Consider the following 21535-nt stretch of genomic DNA (forward strand, 5'->3'; position numbering starts at 1 on the left):
TACGATCGCGTTTAAAAAAAATGAATATGGACTGTTCATCATGTTTAATCGCGACCGTCCGATCGCGCATGAGGAGGGAACGGATTCGGACTGTCCACGCGTGTGGGAACAAATTCGGACTGTTCAATCGCGGGCATGCAGATTGCCAACGAGGCCTCCCGCGTGGCACTAAGTCAGTATGCCTTACCTCGCGGCACGCCCTGGTTCGTCGGGGCTGCTGACTGGGCGGTTCTACGTGACATATTTTTCTTAAATTACATTTTAACTCTTAGTTTCTGATTTTTTTTAAAAATACCCATCAGAACTCAAAATTTCACCTGTTTTTTCTAAAACTATTTTTAATTTCATCATCCACCTATTTTTTTTTTAATTTTATACTAAATTATGTTTTAATATTTATACATTAATTTTACATTTTTTAAATTAATTCCGAGTATTAAAGAATTGCTGAACAAGATTTTCTGTAACTTAACGGCTTATAATTTAAATATTAATCAAACTCACTATTTTATAGTTTTAAAAAAGTTTATATATATATATATATATATAAACGACACACTCATTAGATGGACTGCTTAAATAATTTGACAAAAAACTGAATCACAACATAGTGAGGTGTCAAATAAAAAAAAAATACAAGATTTTAAATTGAAAGCCTCAAACAACAAAAGACCAAAATGACATTTGCTCTCTTGTATTAACAAAAGATAGCTAATGAAGATCATTAGCTTAAAAATACATTTTGGAGCACAATAAAAATAATTTTTCTTGTAATATATGATGTCTGGAAAATTTTTAGATTTGTAAAATTTAAACTGAAGAGTTTGAGAACTTTTTTATTACTTAACCAACATTAACAAAATTGTATCTATGAAATTTGATGCGCGAGATCTTTTCATGGGTACCAATGTAGTCCAAATTGAGAGATATATTAAAAAAGTTATAAAACTCCAAGCTAAGGACCAAAAAATTGACAAAGCTCCACTCTTTTCAACCATCTTGTGTAATTTATGTACAGGAGGGTTTTGTATTGCAAAATCAGCCTAAAAACAAATTCTTTCTTATTCATAGCTTTTCGCATCTTGTGATCATGTGATTTGTTTATAATGAATATGAATTTGATATATATGCAATGTTCCCATTAAGGAGATTTGTAATTCTAATTATAGAATCTAAATGTTAAAACATAAAAATGAATCTTAATATCATTTTTCACTATTTGATTTTCAAATACTAGGAAAGGGTAATTAGTAAAAGTAGTTACTGTTTTTTCCTTTGTAATATTACTATTTTGTGCAAAAGAGAGGAAAAAATAAGTCATAACATTACCTGTGCGAAATTGTGTCTGTTTCGATTATGTTCTGCAATTATTCAGTTCTTATATTTTAATTATTTAATAAGTAAAATTTAATTATAATATATAATTACACCAAATTTTATTAATATCTTAAATTTTACACTGATAAATTTATATTTTACCTGTTAAAGAATAAATGATTTAAATTAAACATAAAATTAACTTGAAACTAAAATCTCACTTTTACAAATTTTTATCACATTTATATTATTTTTTATTTTTCTTACATACAATAAAAATTTAAAACAGTGTCAATTTAAAGGCATCTAAGGAATAAGATTTTGATTAAGATACAAATAGTGCTCCTCACTTAATTTTGAGAGGCAAAAAAAATTATTACGTAAACACTAAGAAGGTTAATACTGATCCATAGAATTAATCTGTGAAAAGATATAAAGCAATAAATAAGAATATAAACTAGCTACTCTTACAAATAGATATACATCTTCGGTGAATTGCTCGTTCATTCAAGTGGATCCAAGTAAATCAACAGAGTTCTACAGATAAAGATGAATCCTCCAAGTCATAGCATCAACCTAATCATCCATATCGTAATTCACTTACAAGAGAAAAAAATCATCCATTTAGTAATTAGCATTTAAAGTACTTCGTCATATTATTGCCGCGTACTATGTCAGAAACTCATGCAGAATTTCCAATTGATTGGACTCACAACTCATATATTAGAGTATGTTTATTCAACAATGTCAATGACCTATACATCATTTAATATCCGGATCCGAAATATAGTCCAAAATTAATTTTTTTATTCAAAACATGTATAAAAATGAAAATTTGAAATTAATAAGATTTAATTTAATATAAATTATAGAAAAAATAGGTTGAAAACAAAATTAAAAATAATTTTGAAAAAAATGATAAAAATTTGAGTTTGAATGATATTTTTAAAAGAAAAATCGAAAACTTAGAGTCAAAATGTAATTTTAAAAAATTGCATCACGTAGTACCATAAAATCAGCAGATTCGACGAACCAGAGCGCGCCGCGTGACAAGGCGCGCTAACTCGGTGCCATGCGGAAGGCCATGCTAGCAATCTGCGTACCCCGCGATCGGACGGTTTGGAAATATTTCCGCGCGCGTGGACGGTCTGGATTCGTTCCCTCCTCAAGCGCAATCGGACGATCGCGATTAAACGCGACGAACGACTCAGATTCGTTCTCTCTTTAAATGCGATCGTACGGTCGAAATCAAATCGCAATGAACGGTCCAAATTTATTTTCTCTTTAAACGCGATCAGACGGTTAAGATTAAATACGATGAACGGTCCAAATTGACACGAGACAGCTGTAAATATCTTACATCACACCAAAACTAAACCCTAACCGCCAGCCTTTGCCCGAGAAGAAGAACCAGTCGCTGGAGAAGGGAGCCGACCGTCGCTACCTCCGACGGCCAAAAAAGGTAAAAATTCTCCTATCCATTTGGAATTTGATTATGAACACCCCCATGGACAAATTAGAGTAAAAAGAACGGCGGATGATTTGAAAACTACGGGCAAAACTCGGCGGCGCTACCACGGGCAAAATTTGAAACCTCATCTGATGAGTCCCTTTCCGATTTCCGTTTTGTGCAATTTTTCTATCATTGTGATCACCGTTCTGTTTTATACAGATTGACTAAAGAAAAACACCCAGCTGCAAAAGTAAACCGGTGGAGCTGCCGCACTGAAAAATTCATCGTCGGTATGTTTCTGTTTTTTGACTTTTTTTGTCCAACCGAGACTCCTTAATATGTTTTCTCGTAGGGATGGATATAAAACTGGCCTAAAATGGTCAGGCCTAGGCAAACCGCCGGACGGTGGTGCCGTCGCTGGAGCACGGTGGTGCCGCTATGTCGTAATCCCGAAATTGGCCGAAAAAAGGGTTTTAACACCGATTTTGAATTTTTAGAGTATTTTTAGGTATGTAAATCGTGTTTCAATTTTCGCAGAAAAATTCAGAAAATTCGGAGATCGCCAGTAAGCGCAGTAAAAGTTTTGTATTTCGGGCACCGATTCGGGTAAAAATCTCTTACCTTATTCTCTATTATGGAATTGAAGTCTGATTATAAATAATACAGTATTTTATGTAAATTAGAAAACTTCGAGAATTAATTATAGATTACTAATAGAGCCGGAACTACTTATATATTACTGTTTGTTTTGTTTTAACTGATTATTTGATTTTACAATTTTAAATGCATGATAATAGATTAGAATTAGTAAACATGATTCGGTTGTGTTTTCTTGATGCATGTATTACTTGTCCTGCGTAATTTACAATTAAATTGTGAAAATTAAAATATAAACGGAAAATTGATTAGTTAAGTGAATGAGTGAATGATTGTCTTACTAGATATTATAGGAGATGGTGGACGGACCAGATATATAAGGAATTCTACCGTGAATGTTGTCTCATGTCGAATGAAATATCGATGAATGGTATTTTGAAGCTCATACTGGACGGGGTATGAGGATAGCTCAATTCATCTTCATACCGGACGTGGTATTGATGGATGATATTTTTGACGCTCATACCGGAAGGGGGTATGGGAACGGCCTATTTCACTCTCATACTGGACAAAATATTGAGAGATAGTATTTTTGGCACTCATACTGGACGGGATATGGGGACGAATGGTTAGTTGACAAGTTTTGATATGAGTTCATGCGTAGTGGGACATCCCTATGGACTCCCAGGAATACCAATAAACAAATAAAAATAAAAAGTTGTTTTGCTCACTTGAATATGAGATTATGATTGTTTGTATTATTGTCTGTATAGGTCAGTTTTAGAAATCTTGCAATGACAGGTATGCAATAAATGATTTTATTTATAATAAATGAATTTACTTAATTTAAGAGATCTATTAGTTGTTTTTATGATTTTTACCAACTGTCATTTCTATATCGGTGAGTAGTGTGATATTCTTACTGGAATAGTACAACTCACCATTTTATTAACCATTTTAGATTAAGAAAGCGAAGATCTAGATCCCGATCAACAAGGAGATTGTGAATAGTTCACTATTTGGACTCCCTTTAAAATCTAGTAAAGGTCGTTATACGATACCTAATTGTTTACTGTTAATTTATTTCTTTAATTTTTCGCTTGTTCTTTTAGAAAAGTTATTCTCGTAACCCTATTGGATATTCTAAATTAGTGTAAAAAATGTAAACCCTAACTCTATTATTTTGCTTCTGCATTCAATTTATAATTATTTTCTTTTACGTTCCAGGCCAGTACACATCATAAGATAAATGAGAAAATGCTAATGTTCATATCAACTACAGCTTTACTTCTAAGGAGGAGGCCCCTAATCAATTATCACAAGTGATTATCTTTATTTTCACAGCACCCATAACTCCAATCAAAAAAAGAAAAATAAAATAAATACTTTATATTACCATTATAACAAGCAACTTCAGGCAGTGTAGCTCATGATCTAGTTGTTTGAGATCATGGTTCAGCCTCAGACCACTCTTGCAATGTTGGAGCTGCAACTCCCACATTTTTCATGTCAAAGATGTTGGCTGGTTCAAAAAATTTTGGCTCATATTAGATGGTTCTTTGTTAATGACAAGAACTTTGCTTTCAGAGTAAATTTTATACTGTCAACAGAAGCAAAAAGCTCAAAGACACAAAATATCCACACACAAAAACACATCCACTGCTGAAACATGGAAATTCTGCCAACTATGTTGACATCGAAGAAGAAAAAAGGAGCTCTGGAGCAAAATATTGACAGCCGAGATTTGCTTCCCTTTGTTATTTTATAGATATTCATTTAATTGTAACCTCTTGTTCAGTGCATATTTTATTATTTGTATTCATGCATAACTAGTTCCCTCTCTATTATGGAAAACCATATATTTACATACATGCAAAATCCAATCATATGATAATAAAACACAAAAATTTTCTCTTCCCTGATTCAGCTTGCTGAATACAATATGGTATTAAAGCTCGACATATAGATATTTTTGTGTATGGGTTAATACACTTTGGTGCTTGTATTAATGTCATAAGAAATCTGAGACAAAGTCAACTTATTTGAATCAAATGTACCTGGATGACTTTAAGGAGAATCTGAAAGTAAACACGTTTAGTTTGCAAAAGAAATTAAGGGAGCTTGGAGTGGATATCAATTTGTCTCAGTTTATCGAGCCAAAAAGAAATCAAATGATATTATAAAAGGTGATAGGAAAAAAAAATGCAAAACTGTGAGATTATTATGGGATAATTAAACTGACAAATCCAAGCACTGCAGAAATGCAAGTAGAGAATGTTGTGGCAATTAACGAGTCAAAACCAAGAAAAAGAAAAGAAAAGTGAAAGAAGCAACAATCAACTAAACAATTAAGGTGATTTGGAAGGAAATAATAATTTTTAGAAGGTCGTATACAATGTTCAAAGCACCAAAAAATACTTCTTCGCAGGATTTACACCTTTTATAGGCTTAAATGGATGCCATTTGTTTGGAGAAATGGGTTGACAGAAATGGGTTGACAGCTTCTTACAGCATTAGTAAGGGAGAGTAACAACTTTTTTCCACTTGTTGGTGTGTTGATATAGACAAAAAGGACAATTGGTATTGGTTCATGCGACAACTGTTGGAAAATAGGTGGTTCTATATGGTAAGGATTATTTCCAAAGAACAAAAGACAAATATTTTTCTTGTTATTAGTATTATATATCAACTTTAATTGTTAATTTGTTTTTCGTTCCGTTTTGTTTTTGTTAAAGTTCTAGCTATAGAACATGAGATTTGAGTGTCATTTCCTTATAGGCATGTTATTTCTGCCATTTACCAGTATAAGGAGACACCTAAGGAAATATGCACATGAGTTCAGGAGACTTGTGTGAAGACATATTTCATGAATCCAATGCTTAGTAGTGATGAGCGGGTAAGTATTGGAATGCTAAGATTGATTCTCTCATAGTGAAAAGACCAGGTAGAAGGCCAAAAAAAAAGCAAGGAAGACAGCTGCTGATGGACCAAGAAACCCCAACAAGGTTTCTACAATAAATATTCCAATCAAGTGTGAGAAGTACAGAAAAGTGTGGTGCAATTCTGGATCATGCAAGGAATATTAACTAAAAAATCATTACGTAGTAAACGGTGAGGTTCTTAGAACAAGAAATTGAAATATGGGCAACTATTATTGGGAGACAAAATGTGGTAAATTACTCTATTTATGAACTAAATTTTCTTTTTGTTGTAATTTATTCAACATTCATGTATCCTAACTGCGTATATATGCAGAGAAGGACAACAAAAAGTCAAACTACCACCGATGATGGAGAATCTTTGGCTGGTTACAATAATGTAAGCTACGAATTCACTCATATAATGTATTTGACTCATACAGTATTCTCCTAGTTCAAGTATATTTTGTTTTCTAATAGGAACAAAGAGACTCAATTTCTTATCCAATATCTTCTTATAACTAACAGAACGTCAAATTTAAGGACAGGAAATGGCATGCATGGGAGTGAACCCAGGTTGCCTGCCACAACAGAATCAAAAGAAACAAATAGCAACAGATAAAATCATATCAATTCAACAAATCAGAGAGTACTTGCCAGCATGTATCTCAGGTGTTGCAGCAGCGGTGGCATCAGTGATAACGGTAACAGATTGGTAATCAAGAGCTACTGCATCAAAGACAGTCTGCCTGATGCAATTTGGAGTTTGAACACCTAAAACATATGGATTCAAGAATCAGAAGATATTAAATATAACAATTATTTTGACATCCATGAAATACTGTGGAAAAAAATAAACTCTTTCTTAGTTTTTGAATAAGCATTACATAATCATTATTTATACACAAAACTTGTGCTTGATCAGGGAAATCTGATCCTATAATTGATTCATAAAATCTGGGATATTTATGAGCAATTAATCCAAATAATAAATAGAGAAAAACTAGGGTTGTACAAAATTTCTCAGTAAAAATAAATGAAAAGATCTTGTACACATCTATAGATTAGCAATAGGCAAGTCCATATTGAGAAAATCACAAGAGACAGATTTATTATCAACAATAGATAGGGAACCTGTGGATTCAATACATGATTGGGATTTGTTAAAGAAAGTATATAATCAGGTTAAAGGCTATCAAAATAAAATACACTATACAATGTAATTATTGATCTATTTCTTTTTCCATTCCACAAATTTATACATATAGAGCTGTGATAGTCAATAAAATACACATTCAACTACTTTTCACATAGTATCATTATTGATTTTTGAAGAAAAAATAATAATTTTATTTTTCACATTTTAAATTGTTATATTTAGGGTATTTATAGAATTTATACCATACTGATAGGAAAATTCTTATCCTACTCTACTTCTAATTATATTAAATTATTATTCACATAAAATGCTAATTACATAATACTTACTAATTAAATAATTAAATAATAAAATATACATGTCCAATTTGCAAACCAAGTTTTGAATAGCTATCCTGCATTTTAACAATGTCAAAGGATGCCCAAAATATGCTGCCAACTGGAACTAGATCTGTCAGGCAGCAGGTCGGCTCGGTTCGGTTCAAAACCGACTCGATTTAACTCAAAAAGGGCTCGAAGTCATCTCAAAAAGGGCTCAGACTCGGCTCAAAAAATGGCTCAAACTCGACTCAAAAACAATTTGAACTCGACTCAAAAAGGGGCTCGGTTGAAAAACAGCTTGGTTAAAAAATGGCTCGGTTCGGGCTTAAACTCGGCTCAGCTTGGCACAAGCGGCTCAGCTCTAGCTGAAATCGGCTCAGCTCACAGGCTCAGATCGGCTCAATGCAACTGGCTAGAAAAACTCCCCGCACACAAATCTGCGCGTGGTGGAAGAGGAAGATTGGTGTGTGGCAGATGACTCATTTGCAGTAGGTCGGTGAGTTGCGGCTAACAGCTCTGTGTGATGCCTCTCAGTCGATCTCGTGCGCAACGGTGGTGATTTGTTTTCCCTGACGGGACCAGATCGACATGGAGAAGGGAGGTGCGGCTCGGGTACATGTGGCTAGCATAATCACACAGTGCAATCGGAGTGAGGCAGATCGAGATGGTTGCACAGCTCTGCGCGTGGAAAAAGGAGGAATTGGGTAGCGTGGCTCTTCACGCGGCTCTATGTGCGGTGGAAGAAGGAATCCGCGGCACTGCACATGGTGGAGGAAGGAACCAATTGCTTTCTCACTTCCTCTGATCTGTCCTCTCTTCCCCTTATCTGACTCTCTTTCTATTCAACCTATTTTTGTTATTTTAGGGTTTGAAAAAACCGTAAAATTAAAACCATAAAATAGGTTTATTTGGTTCTAATATCATATTGATTTTTAGAGAAAAAATAATAATTTTATTTCTCACCCTTTAGATTATTACATTTAAGGTATTTATAGAATTTCTATGCTATTGATAGGAAAATTCTTATTGTACTAAATTTATGATTATATGAGATTATTATTTTCATAAAATCCTAATTACATAACACTAACTAATTAAATAATAAAATATAATAGTCAATAACTGTTAGAGTATATTAATTCTAACTAGTTTTACAATTTGATGTAAATAGAGAGGTTCCTGTGTAATTTATAGAAACTGCTGGGTCATTTTGTAAATACTCATTCTTGTATGTGTATATAAATACTCTATGGTAATAAACAGAAATTACTTCTGCATTTTCCAAATACAGCCCGACGTTTCTCTTTCTTCTCCCTCATTCTCTGTTTCTCGAATATGCGCCATATTCACTCTCAAATCTTCGTCAGTTCACTTCATTTTTGTGTACTAAGTTTCTGTAGATACTTGCTGTTTTTTATTATGGTATCAGAGCGCTAAAAACTTTTCAATCGAGCTCCAATTATTTTCGAGTCAAAAACCCTAGTACTCACAGATCGCAAGTTCTTTAGTTTAGTTTCAAGATCTCAAAGTGTCAAGATTACTAGCAGACATTCACATTGGTAGTTAAGATGAATGTAGTGCGGATCTTGATATTCTTAGCTACTCATTTTGATTAGCAACTAAAGCAATTCGATATGAAAAATGCATTCCTATATGGAGATTTGCAGAAAAAAATCTTTATGAAAACCTCAATAGAATTTAACAGAGGGATAAGATCGCATAAGGTATCTAAATTGAAAAATCTATGCACTCAAACAATTACCTAGGACATAGTTTGGTAAATTTGCAAGGGTATTGACAGCCTTGAGATACAAGCAAACTCAAGGAGACCCCTCTATGTTTATACAGCATTCTGAGATAGGAGGAGTTACCACTCCCCTAATATATGCCGATCATATTATTGTAGTAGGGGATGATGAAAAAAAGAGATTAATGCTCAAGCAACGTCTGACTAGAGAATTCAAAATTAATGAGATAGGTAAGTTGAAGTTTTTTGGGAATTAAAGTCACTCGTTTAAAATCATTAACTTCATTTTCTAACAGAAATACATTTATGACCTGTTAAAGATACAAGCAAACAAGCATGTAAGCCAGCTAGTACTCCTATCGATCCCAATCGTAAACTAGGACCGGCAGAAGATGACATATTAGTAGATAAGGAGATGTTGGGAGACTAATATACCTATCACATTAAAGACTTAAAATCACCTATGTAGTAAGTGTTATAATTCAGTTTATGCGCAACGCTAAAGAATTACACTTACTGGCAACCTACAAAGTATTGCATTGCTTAAAGGGTCATCTGGGAACAGATCATGTTCGAAAATAATAAAAAGTTACTCTTAAAACTAATATATTTACAGACTACACAATGTCCCTAATGGATAAAAGATCTACCACAAATTAATGTACCTTTCTTGAAGATAACCTAGTTACATGGATAAGTAAAAAGCAAAACGTAGTTGCAAGGTCAAATGCAATATCGGACTTCCGAGCAATTACTCAAGGAGTATGTGAATTATTATGGTTAATGAGAATTTTAGAAGATCTGAAAATCAAGTGGGATAGCCGCATGCACCTATATTGTGATAATAAATCAATCATAAAGATTGTCATGATCCGATGTAATATGACAAAACCAAATATATTGGAGTTGACCGACATTTCATAAAAAAAAAAAACTAGATAGTAACTCGATATGTAACCCATACATGCCAACTAGCTCACAGCTTGCAAGTGTAATGACTAAATGTCTCAGTAATTTAGCATTTTCGACTATTATTGGTAAACTGGGATGAACAATATATATTTTCCAACTTAAAAGTGAGTTTTAAAGATACCATGTAATTAGGTTAAAGGACATTAGGATAAAATACACTTTATGTAATTAATGTAATTAAAGGTTTGTTTTCTCTTCTATTCTCAAAAACTTGTACATATAAAATTGTAATATTCAATAAAATATCCATTTAACCACTCTTCATAGGATTCTTGGATCTATGTGGGTTTAGAAATGGGCATTTCTTTGTTAATAAACTTGAAGCAGCATGGTAATACTTAGACCAAGCTACTATTTTTCTAATTTAGTTTCAAAAGCATATTTAGGTTCATTTTTTGAGGTGATTAGATTCACGTTCATTTACATTCATTTGTTAGAGAGTGAACATATTTGTTTAAGGGAGACCAAGTCCTTGGAAGGCTCAACTCAAGACTCCCTCTCTTATTTATCTTTACTAGAAGCTCATTTTTATGAAAAGTGACATTCATAAAAGTAAAATATTTCTAAATGGTCGGATGATAACACTACATTCCTTTTTGGTGGTTGAATATTTCACATAACCACATTTTATCCCTTTGATCAAGTTTTCCCACGTTTTGTGCATGAAAGTGCATAAACAAGACACAAGCAAATACGTTTTTGAAATTCAGAAAGCATAATCATAAGGGTTGATCTCCTAACAATCTACATGGCACTCTGGTAATTATGCATGCCATCATTAAGGTAGCTTCCACCTAGCAACACTTCAGGACATTATTTTGAAACAATAAGGCTTGTGTAACATTGACAATTTGCTCTTTTTTTATTCAGCAACTTTTTTTTGTTAGGCTATATCTGACTCAAAAATAACCCTTCTCTTTGTAAGAAACTGGGAAAATTTATTAAAGATAATCCCTTTAATGTAGGACAAACAAGATTGATTGTCTAATTAGGAATTTAGGGACAAAAAAAATCTAAATATTACACCTAAGGTTTCTTAAATATTGTAAATAAGAAATATTAAGCATCACACTTCTGGATTTGATTGCATCGTACAACCAAAAAATTGAAGAACTCTTAAAATATTATTTAATAATTGAATGATCAATAAGTGAAGTTAAAAAAACTATTTATAAGTTATGAGTAACATTTCCTAAATAAAATTAAACTAAGAAATAATAAATTAATAGAACTATGAATACTAATCCTAAAACAAATAGGAAACATATTAATAAAAATAAAATCCTAAGTTACTAAAATTATAATCATACTCCTAAATAATATAATAATAGATTCCTAAATGGGATAATTATTTTATATTTAATACAATTATTCAATTTCTAATTTATTTAGGAAATTTATTGTTAGTTCATTCCGCATCATTATCTAATGGTTAAAGAAAACTCATCCATGAGGTTTAAAGTAATCAATGATGTAAAACCTTGCTACTCGAGCTTTTCCATAAAAAAATGGTAACTCTTTTGCTTGGCCATTCTTTCAACGATAAACATGATGGGAACACATAACTGTTTATGATGTGGAATCCTAATGGTAGGATAAAATCAACATAATGACCAATTTTCTCTTCAACTTCATCCTTGAGTTAAGCATCATTAGTCTCACTTATTGACTTAAGTTCCTCCATATATTGAACTTCTATGGACTCTTCGTAAGTGGATCTTTAACCTCAATATTTTTACTCTTAGGAAGACATAACACTTCTTGTCTCTTAATTTTGAAGGTTCCTTCTCTTATCTTCTTCATTAACTACACGTGTTTTTAGACATCAATTACCTCTTTATGTCGCACATAAAACGATAAGTATTAGTAGTCTCATCATGCTGAGCATTTCGATCATACAGGTTAGACTGACTTAGAATAATATGTGTGAACATCATAGGAACTACACGACACAAGACTAGATAACTGCAAGTACCATGACAAATAGAAACAAGACTTCATTGAGTTACGAAATGTTCAATTTATCTGTCCATGCTAGTCTGCATGGTTAAATATGCGGTTGCACACAAAAATTGAGTTGTTCAACTATAGATATTGAAACAAGATTTGTAAAACATTCTTCATGATTGATTATATTAAATTTCACAGAGGGCTACAGTTTTATTTGGTGACTAAAAGCATAGAACATCCTAGGTCTAAGACCCATGACCTCTGACAGTTGAATTTGAGGCACTAAAAGGGTAAGACAAAGAACTTACTTGGTTGAGCAAATAACGATGCACTATAGAGTTTACCAAGGGAGTCGACAACATATTTGAGTTTTTCAATTTCCCCCTTCTTAAGTTCTCAAAAAATGTGAGTTAAAACATTCTTTCCGACTTATGAGTTGTGTTTGGCTTCACAATTATCCATCAAAACTGCCATCTCAGCAAGAACTTGAGCTTTCTAATGGAGTTTGAAGCAATCTCCTTCGTCTAGTGTGGCTTCTTACTATACGTCCACCAAATGCCTTCCCAAATAAATAGCTTAGAGTACTCTAATTGTCTATCTAAATTGTACCATTCTTTACTAGATCACCTTTGAGTCTATCATCTGTTAATTTTTTGAAGATCATGGTTGAGCCACCTACAATTTAGAAATTCAGCATAAGAGTCCTGCTATATTTTAAGCACAAATTGCAGAAGTCTCATTTAGAGAGGGTGTCTGCTTTCCAACATCTGAATGGGAATCTGATTGAATTCTACATTAACCCATGCAAGAAATTCAAAAATTCTCTCTTTCCAGAAAACTCTTTAGTGTTGCAGCATCTCCACTGCGTTTCATCTTAAGATTTTATTAATGACTCATTTCAAGCCACAATCTTGATACGAGATTATAGCATTCACTGACTGAGACTGTACGTTGTTGCATATGACATCTTACTCTTGTTCCATAGATTAGAACAGCACCTTGCATCTGAGACTACGTCAGGCAAGTAGTTTCCCAAATTTATCGAGCAGTTATGAGAAACATACAATTGTCACTAGTTTTAAGTTGCATTGAATTCCAAAGCCAAGACATAATCATTGAACGTTTCTCTTTCCTTTACTCTTATGATCTGTGAACTTCAATAGTTCTTGCCATTTATGATTAAATGGCTTCAGTCAGTAGTTCCCTTGCCTACTGATTTGACATGGATCCAGTAGTGGTGATGGGATGAATTTTCAGAGAAATCTGACATTATTCAGAAAAGAAGAAAGAGGAAGAACAATGTTTTCGCTACAAAGGTCAGTAATTAGCAACTACGGCTGATAAATTTTTCTAGCTTCATAATGAAGGTTGCAGAAAAAGAAAGTTCAGCATGAAGGCATAAAAAGGATAGAGAGCTGATTACTCTAATACAGCATGCAAAGAATAAAATCCTTCTTATTATTCAAATATAAAATACATAATCATTATTTTATAAAATAAAGGTGTAGAAAATCATAGAAGGGAATTTGGTTTAATTTCTGTTTTGGTTTAATTTCTGTTTGCTTAGAGGGAGGAATCATCAAATGGTTAAGGTGTGTCCGGTAACCATCCCCCATAAAGCTTTTAGGAATTAGTTGCATTCCTTTCCTATAAATAAGCACTTTTTGGTGAAGGAAATAAGACAAGTAGAAGCGAATTTTTCCATTCTCAAAACTTTATGGTATCAGAGCAATTCTGATCCAGGAACTTCATCCCGACTAGCCGAAGTCACAGATGGCCACGGGTGAGCTACCATCTTCTCCGAGATGAATACTTCCTGCATCCATCAACCATGGTTTGGTTGAACACTCTACGTCATTCATTACTGGGCACAAACTAAACGGCAATAACTACCTCCAGTGGTCATCATCGGTGCTGCTGTTCATCCGGGGCAAGGCCCGAGATGAATACTTCAGCGGCAAAATCGTACCTCCACCTGCCAATGATCCGAACACCCGAATATGAAAAATCGAAAATAGCATGGTTATGTCATGATTAGTAAACTCGATGACGTCCGAAATTGGAGAGAATTTTTTCCTTTACGAGACCACATATGAAATCTGGGAAGCGTCTCGGGAATTCTACTCCAGTAAGAAGAATACTTCTACCATCTTCGAAATTGAGTCCAGCCTCCATGACCTGCAACAAGGTGAGTTAAACGTAACCCAGTATTACAATACTCTAACTCGCAGCTGGTAGCAACTTGACGTGATTGAAGAATATCGTTGGAGCTGTCCCGAAGATGTCAAACTCTTTAAATCGATTATTGAGCAGAAACGAATTTTCAAGTTCTTAATGGGATTAAACAAAAACCTGAATGAAGTGCGAGAACGAGTATTGGGAATCAAACCGCTGCCAAGCATCCGCGAAGTGTTCTCCGAGATTCGGTAAGAAGAAGCCGAAAGAAAGTAATGATGGAAGACACGCAATCCACTCACCTAATCTAAAATGCTTCTGCGCTTACAACTAGAACACTGGATTATCGTGGGAAGAGGGGACGACCGTGGTGTGACCACTGCAGGAAACCCGGTCACATACGCGAAAAATGCTGGAAACTTCATGGAAGACCTGGTGACAGAAAGCCCTCCAAGTTTGAAAACCCCAACGACCACCAAGGGAATCATACAACCTCTGAAGATACTCTACTGACCGCTACCCATTTAATTCAGAACAGATGGATGCTCTCCAGAGAATGCTTTCTCAGAAGAATCATCTCATCAGTGCTTCGGTAGCATATAAAGGTAAAATTCCCCTTGGTTTATCAGCTTGCTCTGCAAAAAGGTAAGTTTGGATTGTGGACTCCGGGGCATCCGATCACATGACGGGTGATGCTTTACTGCTCCAGCAGTATAGCTCGTGTAAGGAAGGGTTCACAATTAGAATTGCTGGCGGATCTATCTCTAAAGTGGCAGGAATAGGTTCTGTTGTTTTGTCACCATATTTGACTCTTATTCCGTTCTATATGTCTCAAATTTGAACTGTAATTTGTTATCTATTGACAAACTTTCTGGAGATCTAAATTGTGCTGCTAAATTTGTCTCTAATGTATGCGAATTTCAGGACTTGAACTCGGAAAAAACGATCAGCAATGCTAAGATGAATTCGGGGCAGTACCTTCTTCAAGCCGACACCTCTAGGAGACAAACTCACAATGATATATGCAAACTTTGTTTCTATAAGTCATTTAAATAATGATCATGATATCATTTTGTGGCATTATCAACTAAGATACCCAAATTTCTTGTATCTAAAAAAATTATTCTCTTTGTTGTTCAAGAATAAGAATCCTCTTTAATTTCAGTGTGAAATATGTCAATTCTCTAAACATATTCGAAATTTCTTTCCTACTCTATCATACAAACCCTTAAAACCATTTGCATTAATTCAAAGTGATATATGGGGACCTTTCAGGGTCACTAATATCACCTAAACTAAGTGGTTTGTATCCTTTATTGATGATCATACGAGAACTACCTGGGTTTTCTTCATGAGAGAAAAATCTGAAATGGGACTTATATTTCAGAAATTCAACACTATGATTCAAACTCAATTTCTTACCACCATACAAGTGTTGAAGTTTGATAACGCATGTAAGTACTTCGAAACCACCATCGGAAAATACTTTACTGAACATGACATTATCTATCAAATCTCGTGTAAATACCCCACAACAAAACTACATAACCGAAAGAAAAAACAGACATATTCTTAATATTGTTCGATCAATCATATTTATCACTCCTGTCTCAAAATATTTTTCGAGAAAGGCAATACTCACTGTCACATACTTAATAAACCGAATGCCCTCCCGTACCCTTCATTTTTAGTCACCCTATAACCTCTTCCTACAAACTTTTTCTGAATCTCATATCTTAAATACTCTCCCACTTAAAGTTTTTGGTTGCTCAGCAATGTTCATATTCATGCACACCTCAGGGGGAAACTTGACCCAAAAGCTCTCAAATGCATCTTTATTGGATACTTTTCTAATAAAAAAGGATACAAATGTCTCTTTCAGGGTACTCGTTGATTTTATACCACAATGGATGTCACATTTTTTGAAAATCAATCTTCTTACCCCACAACTGATATTTAGGGGGGAGAACTCTACTCAAAAATATCAACTGTGGGATGTGAGTATACCGTCTCTTTATCCACAGATTTCACCAAATGCATCTTCTTTAGAGTTTGAACCTAATACTTTACTTGAAACCATACACAAAGAGCCTGAGCCAATGGCAGTAACTGAAAATAAATTGTCTGCAATTAATGAGTTACATGTCTATACTAGAAAGAACAAGGTTCAAGAAGGGAAAGTGTCTGAATCGACTAAGCCTTACCATGAATCAATTCTTGCTCCAGATATCCAGAAATTAACAGGTAATGAGATCTCTATCCCTACTACTAATACTGACACTGAACTGCCTATTATTTTAAGAAAAGAGACTCGGACATGCACCAAAAATCCTATACAAGACTATATCTCATTTGGCAAGCTGTTTTCGAAACATCATGCATTTGTGAGCAAGTTAGATAGAAGTTCTCCAGAGCCGAAAACGATCCATGAAGCCCTCCAAGTACTAGAATGGAGAACAGCCATCCATGAGAAAATTAGAGCACTTGAGAAGAATGGAATATGGGAAGTAACATATTTGCCTCTAGGGAAGCATAAGGAGAGATGCAAATTGGTCTTTACAACTAAATACAATCCGGATGAAAGTGTAAATCGTATAAAGCTCGTCTGATAGCTGAAAACTTTACTTAGTCCTATGGGATAGATTATCAAGAGATATTTGCTCCAGTAGTCAAACACAATACAATCTGGGTACTACTTTCACTTGCCTCAAATCTTGATTGACTACTTTGTCAGTTAGATGTGAATAATGTTTTTCTTAACGGTGATTTAGAAGAAGAAGTATACATGGACGTCCCACCAAGATTTGAACTAACAAATAATCCTCATAAAGTGTACAAACTCAAAAAGTTACTTTATGCTCTTAAACAATCCCCAATGGCATGATTTGACAAATTTACAAAAACAATGAAACAAGTAAGGTATGAGCAATGTCAGTCAGATCACACACTGTTTGTCAAGCATTATACCTCAGGTAAAAAAGTTATTTTGATTGTTTATGTGGATGACATCATTCTGATAGGGGACCATATTAAGGAAATTTAGAAGCTTGAAGAGTTTTTGGCTAAAGAATTTGAAATTAAACATCTTGAAATGTTCAAGTACTTCCTTGACATGAAGGTAGCTCGGTCCAAAAAGGTAATTTCAGTATCACAACGGAAATATATTCTACACCTTTTAAAGGAGACAGGGATGCTCGGAAGTAAACCTGAAGATACACTTATGGATCCAACCGTAAAAATAGGGTCCAAGGTTAGTGATAAGAAAGTTGATAAAGAGAGATATCAAATATTTGTAAGCAAACTCATCTATTTGACACATACAAGACTCGACATCAGCTTTGCAGTTAGTACAGTAAGTCAATTCATTAATCAACCAACTGAGGAACACATGAAGGTTGTATATCGAATTCTAAGATACCTAAAGATAACTCCGGGTCAAGGATTGTTCTTCAAAAAGGCAATAAATAGGAATGTTGAAATCTTCACTGATGCCGATTGAGCAGAATCAATAACAGACAGAAGATCTACATTAGGATACTGTATCTATGTTTGAGGAAACTTAGTAACTTGGCGCGGCAAAAAACAGTTAGTGGTATCTCGTAGCAGTGCAAAATCTAAATTTCAGGCACTCGCTCATGGAATATGTGAAGGAGTGTGGATGGGGAGGATACTATTATAACTGAAAGCTTCTATTAACACTCCTATGAAAGTATGGTGTGACAACCAATCAACCATTAGCATGGCCAAGAATCCAGTACATCATGACCGAACCAAACATGTAGAAATTGATCGACACTTCATTAAGAAAAAAATGGAAGATGGAACTATAACTCTTATGCACATTCCAACCAGTCAACAAATTGTAAATATTCTAACAAAAGCTCAACCAAAGGGGACCTTTGATGGCATTGTATCCAATTTAAATTTACTTAATATATATGTAGACTAGATTGAGGAGAAGTGTAGAAAATTATAGAAGGGAATTTGGTTTAATTTCTATTTTGGTTTAATTTTTGTTTGCCTGGTGGGAGGAATCATCAAATGGTTAAGGTGTGTCCAGTAACCATATATTGCTATTTCTTTCCCCCATAAAGGTGTTAGGAATTAATTGCATTCATTTTCTAAAAATAAGCACCTCATGGTGAAGGAAATAAGACAAGTAGAAGAGAATTTTTCCATTCTCAAAACTTCAAAAAGTGTGCCATAGCCAATTTCTAGAATTTGGGGATTAGAATCAATTAGTCCAAATAATAATTAGAAAAGAACTAGGGTTCTACATGATTCCATAGCCATAAAAACAAATGTGAATATATTGTAAATATCCGGAAATAAATGAGCAGATGGTCAACAACAATAACAATGTTTCAAGCATTCTTACCCACCAATGATTGCTAAATTATGAACCCCTGCACCCTTAAGGAATGAATGAAGATGAGTGGAGAAAAATGCACTAAAACGTGTCTTCACAACCTTATAATCTCCCTCTTTTATCACTAGGCCATCCACAAGCTCTGCACCCACACTCCCCTTAACAGTTGGACCTATTTTGCCAAGACAATACAAGTGTCGGCGGAATAATTCAACATCTCTTCCTTGTGAATCATGCTCACGAACAACCTAAAACTCAAGCAATGTCATTATCATTACTTGGACAGTATAGAATGTTATCAATTAAGTGAAAAGACTGTAAATAAGAAAAACAATTAGTATATAATTGATAATAAAACTATCGTCAAATCTGGATTCTGAAGTTGACAGGATTTGCAGCCCAAGTAGGAGCCGGAAATTGAGTGCAATAAATAAACCACCCACTACCTTCACTCCAAGAGACAAGAATACACAAAAGCCATGACCAAGGGCATTCACACAAGCTTCGTACTTCCAGAAAAAGATAGAGATATCTAAACACTTCCTTCACTAGTTTGGTTGCAGAATTGGATGATGGCAAAAACAATATTTTGCTAACCAAACTATAAGAAAGAAGAGAAACTCAGATCCACTACAGTCAACAAATTGTACTATACTTGCAGTAATTCAGGTAGAGGTATTCTAGCCCTTCAACTTGAAAAGGAGAATGCAAGAGGTCAATGATAGTTTGCAACCCCAGTCTTTTCCAATTCATGCCTAATTAAGGCAGCAAGATCCAATAGTGTTATGGTCATAGGAAGAAATGCTTGTAGGAACGAAGGAAGTTAAAGAGGGAAAGGGAGGTACCTTTAGGGATAATCACAGACAAACACACACATGTACAGGAAATATTGTAAAGGCCCATGGCCTTCCAATGTTGTGGATAATGACACAAATGGTCCATGAAAGTAGGAATTCCAGGAGAAAACATTGACAAAGATGCAAAAGTATGGACCCCTGAAACAGTTACGAAGGACTAGGAAAATGACTCGTGAATTACAACAGTTAGGGTAGAACTTAGATGCAAAAATGTCACTTCTCATCAATAAAGGACTAACAGAGCAGATTATTTATCTCCAATCAGAAAATTAGCAAAAGTCCTTTTCCGTCTCTAGCTTTTTTGTTTTAAGGAGGCCAGTAAAGCCAATACTTTTTATAAAAATATAAAAATCGCAGATATAAGCTGACTGAAAATCCTAGAGTGTTAAGAAAGGAGAATTTGAAATAGTTATAGAGTTCCAATGGCTAGAGGAAAATTCATAAGTTTGAGTTTTAAGGAGATGAAGTGAGAATGGATAAAAGATTATTAGAATTCAGAAAATTCTGATCTTATCTAATTAAGTTACCTTCAGTTTTTTAAAATAAAAGTGTATATTGTATTAATATAAGTACCAAGAGGTTGCCACTCATTTACAGCATTTACAAATCTATTAAAATCTAATTAAGTTACCTTCAAAAGTTCAAAATTGAAAACGCATTAATCCGAAAAGAGTCATTCAAATTTTCCCCGCATTTGATTATCCGCAGTATTGATGATTTTCCTGAGCTACTCTTCTTCTAGTTTGTTCCAGAAAAGAAAATCAATTCAGGAGACACACACCAAGAACTCGGTTAGTGTGGCATAGAATTATGCAACTAGGACTAAATTAATCTACTTCCTAAGGCAAACATTTTAGCCACAAACACAACATTTTTAACGCTATATACCCCAAATTATCAAAATTGCCATGAAATTTTAATTGAATCACCATCTCTCTTGAAGTCACTCGGCAACTAGGGAACGATCTCTTCTATTTCACAGGGTTAAAATCAAAAATTTCCGGATATATTTTCCGATGAAACAAACAGCAATACACAAAAATAAACAGAAGAGGAAATTTAAAACAATGAGCGAAACTAGAAGCTATAGCAAGATGGAATTACCCAAACTATGAGGATACCACGTTGTCTAGCGACTTCAACAGCCTTCAATACATTGGGAACAATGGCATTGCCTCCGTTCACTTTCAGTACAGAACCCTCTTGGATGAAATCATTCTATGACACATAAACCAGCGAAAAAAGGGAAAAGAAAGTAATGAATTCTCATATAGATACACATATTCACACGAAGATTTCAGTCATACATCGAAGAGAAACCTGCATGTCGATGACTAACAGAGCAGTGTGCTTCCATTTGTCCGCCATATCTGTTGCTCATTGGACTCGCTACTGACTCGGGTTTACATATCCACGAAGTCGATTTTCTTTTTTTTTTTTAATCATTTAAATCTATTAAAATTCTCCAAAGCAATTTAATTTATTTAAATATTAATTATCCCAAAGAAATTACAACTATAAAATAAAATAAACAATATTTTTTAAGAATATGGTAATGGCGTTTAATTATGTATGTATATTATTAGGTGTAATCTTCACCATATTAAGCTACATATAAAAAAATATTAATTGATTTTCATAATTAATTTTACTATATATATAACTAATTTAAGTATTTCCATAATCTAATAAGTGCATAAC

General features: G+C 34.0%; 1 protein-coding gene across 3 annotated transcripts; it reads right to left on the bottom strand.

The window, feature by feature from the left end:
• Positions 1–1534: 1534 nt before the first annotated feature.
• LOC110811973 (Isochorismatase family protein) lies at positions 1535–21282 on the bottom strand. 3 transcript variants are annotated; one of them, XR_015818531.1, is made up of 6 exons: positions 21155–21282; positions 20939–21052; positions 18991–19225; positions 6946–7059; positions 4764–4892; positions 1535–1893 (listed from the first exon to the last, which is right to left on the bottom strand). XR_015818531.1 is itself a non-coding variant. In XM_088218123.1 (5 exons), the coding sequence occupies exons 1-5, from the start codon at positions 21200–21202 to the stop codon at positions 4816–4818; spliced, it is 588 nt and encodes a 195-aa protein (XP_088074249.1). In that variant the 5' UTR covers positions 21203–21282; the 3' UTR covers positions 4522–4815. The 3 variants fall into 3 exon arrangements, 1 of the variants encoding a protein (XP_088074249.1); XR_015818532.1 differs by having other exon boundaries at positions 1535–1916; XM_088218123.1 differs by lacking the exon at positions 1535–1893 and having other exon boundaries at positions 4522–4892.
• Positions 21283–21535: the final 253 nt, after the last annotated feature.

This window comes from Carica papaya, chromosome 4 (genome assembly GCF_054855325.1).
Source record: "Carica papaya isolate Zhongbai chromosome 4, ASM5485532v1, whole genome shotgun sequence".
Taxonomy (NCBI): domain Eukaryota; kingdom Viridiplantae; phylum Streptophyta; class Magnoliopsida; order Brassicales; family Caricaceae; genus Carica; species Carica papaya.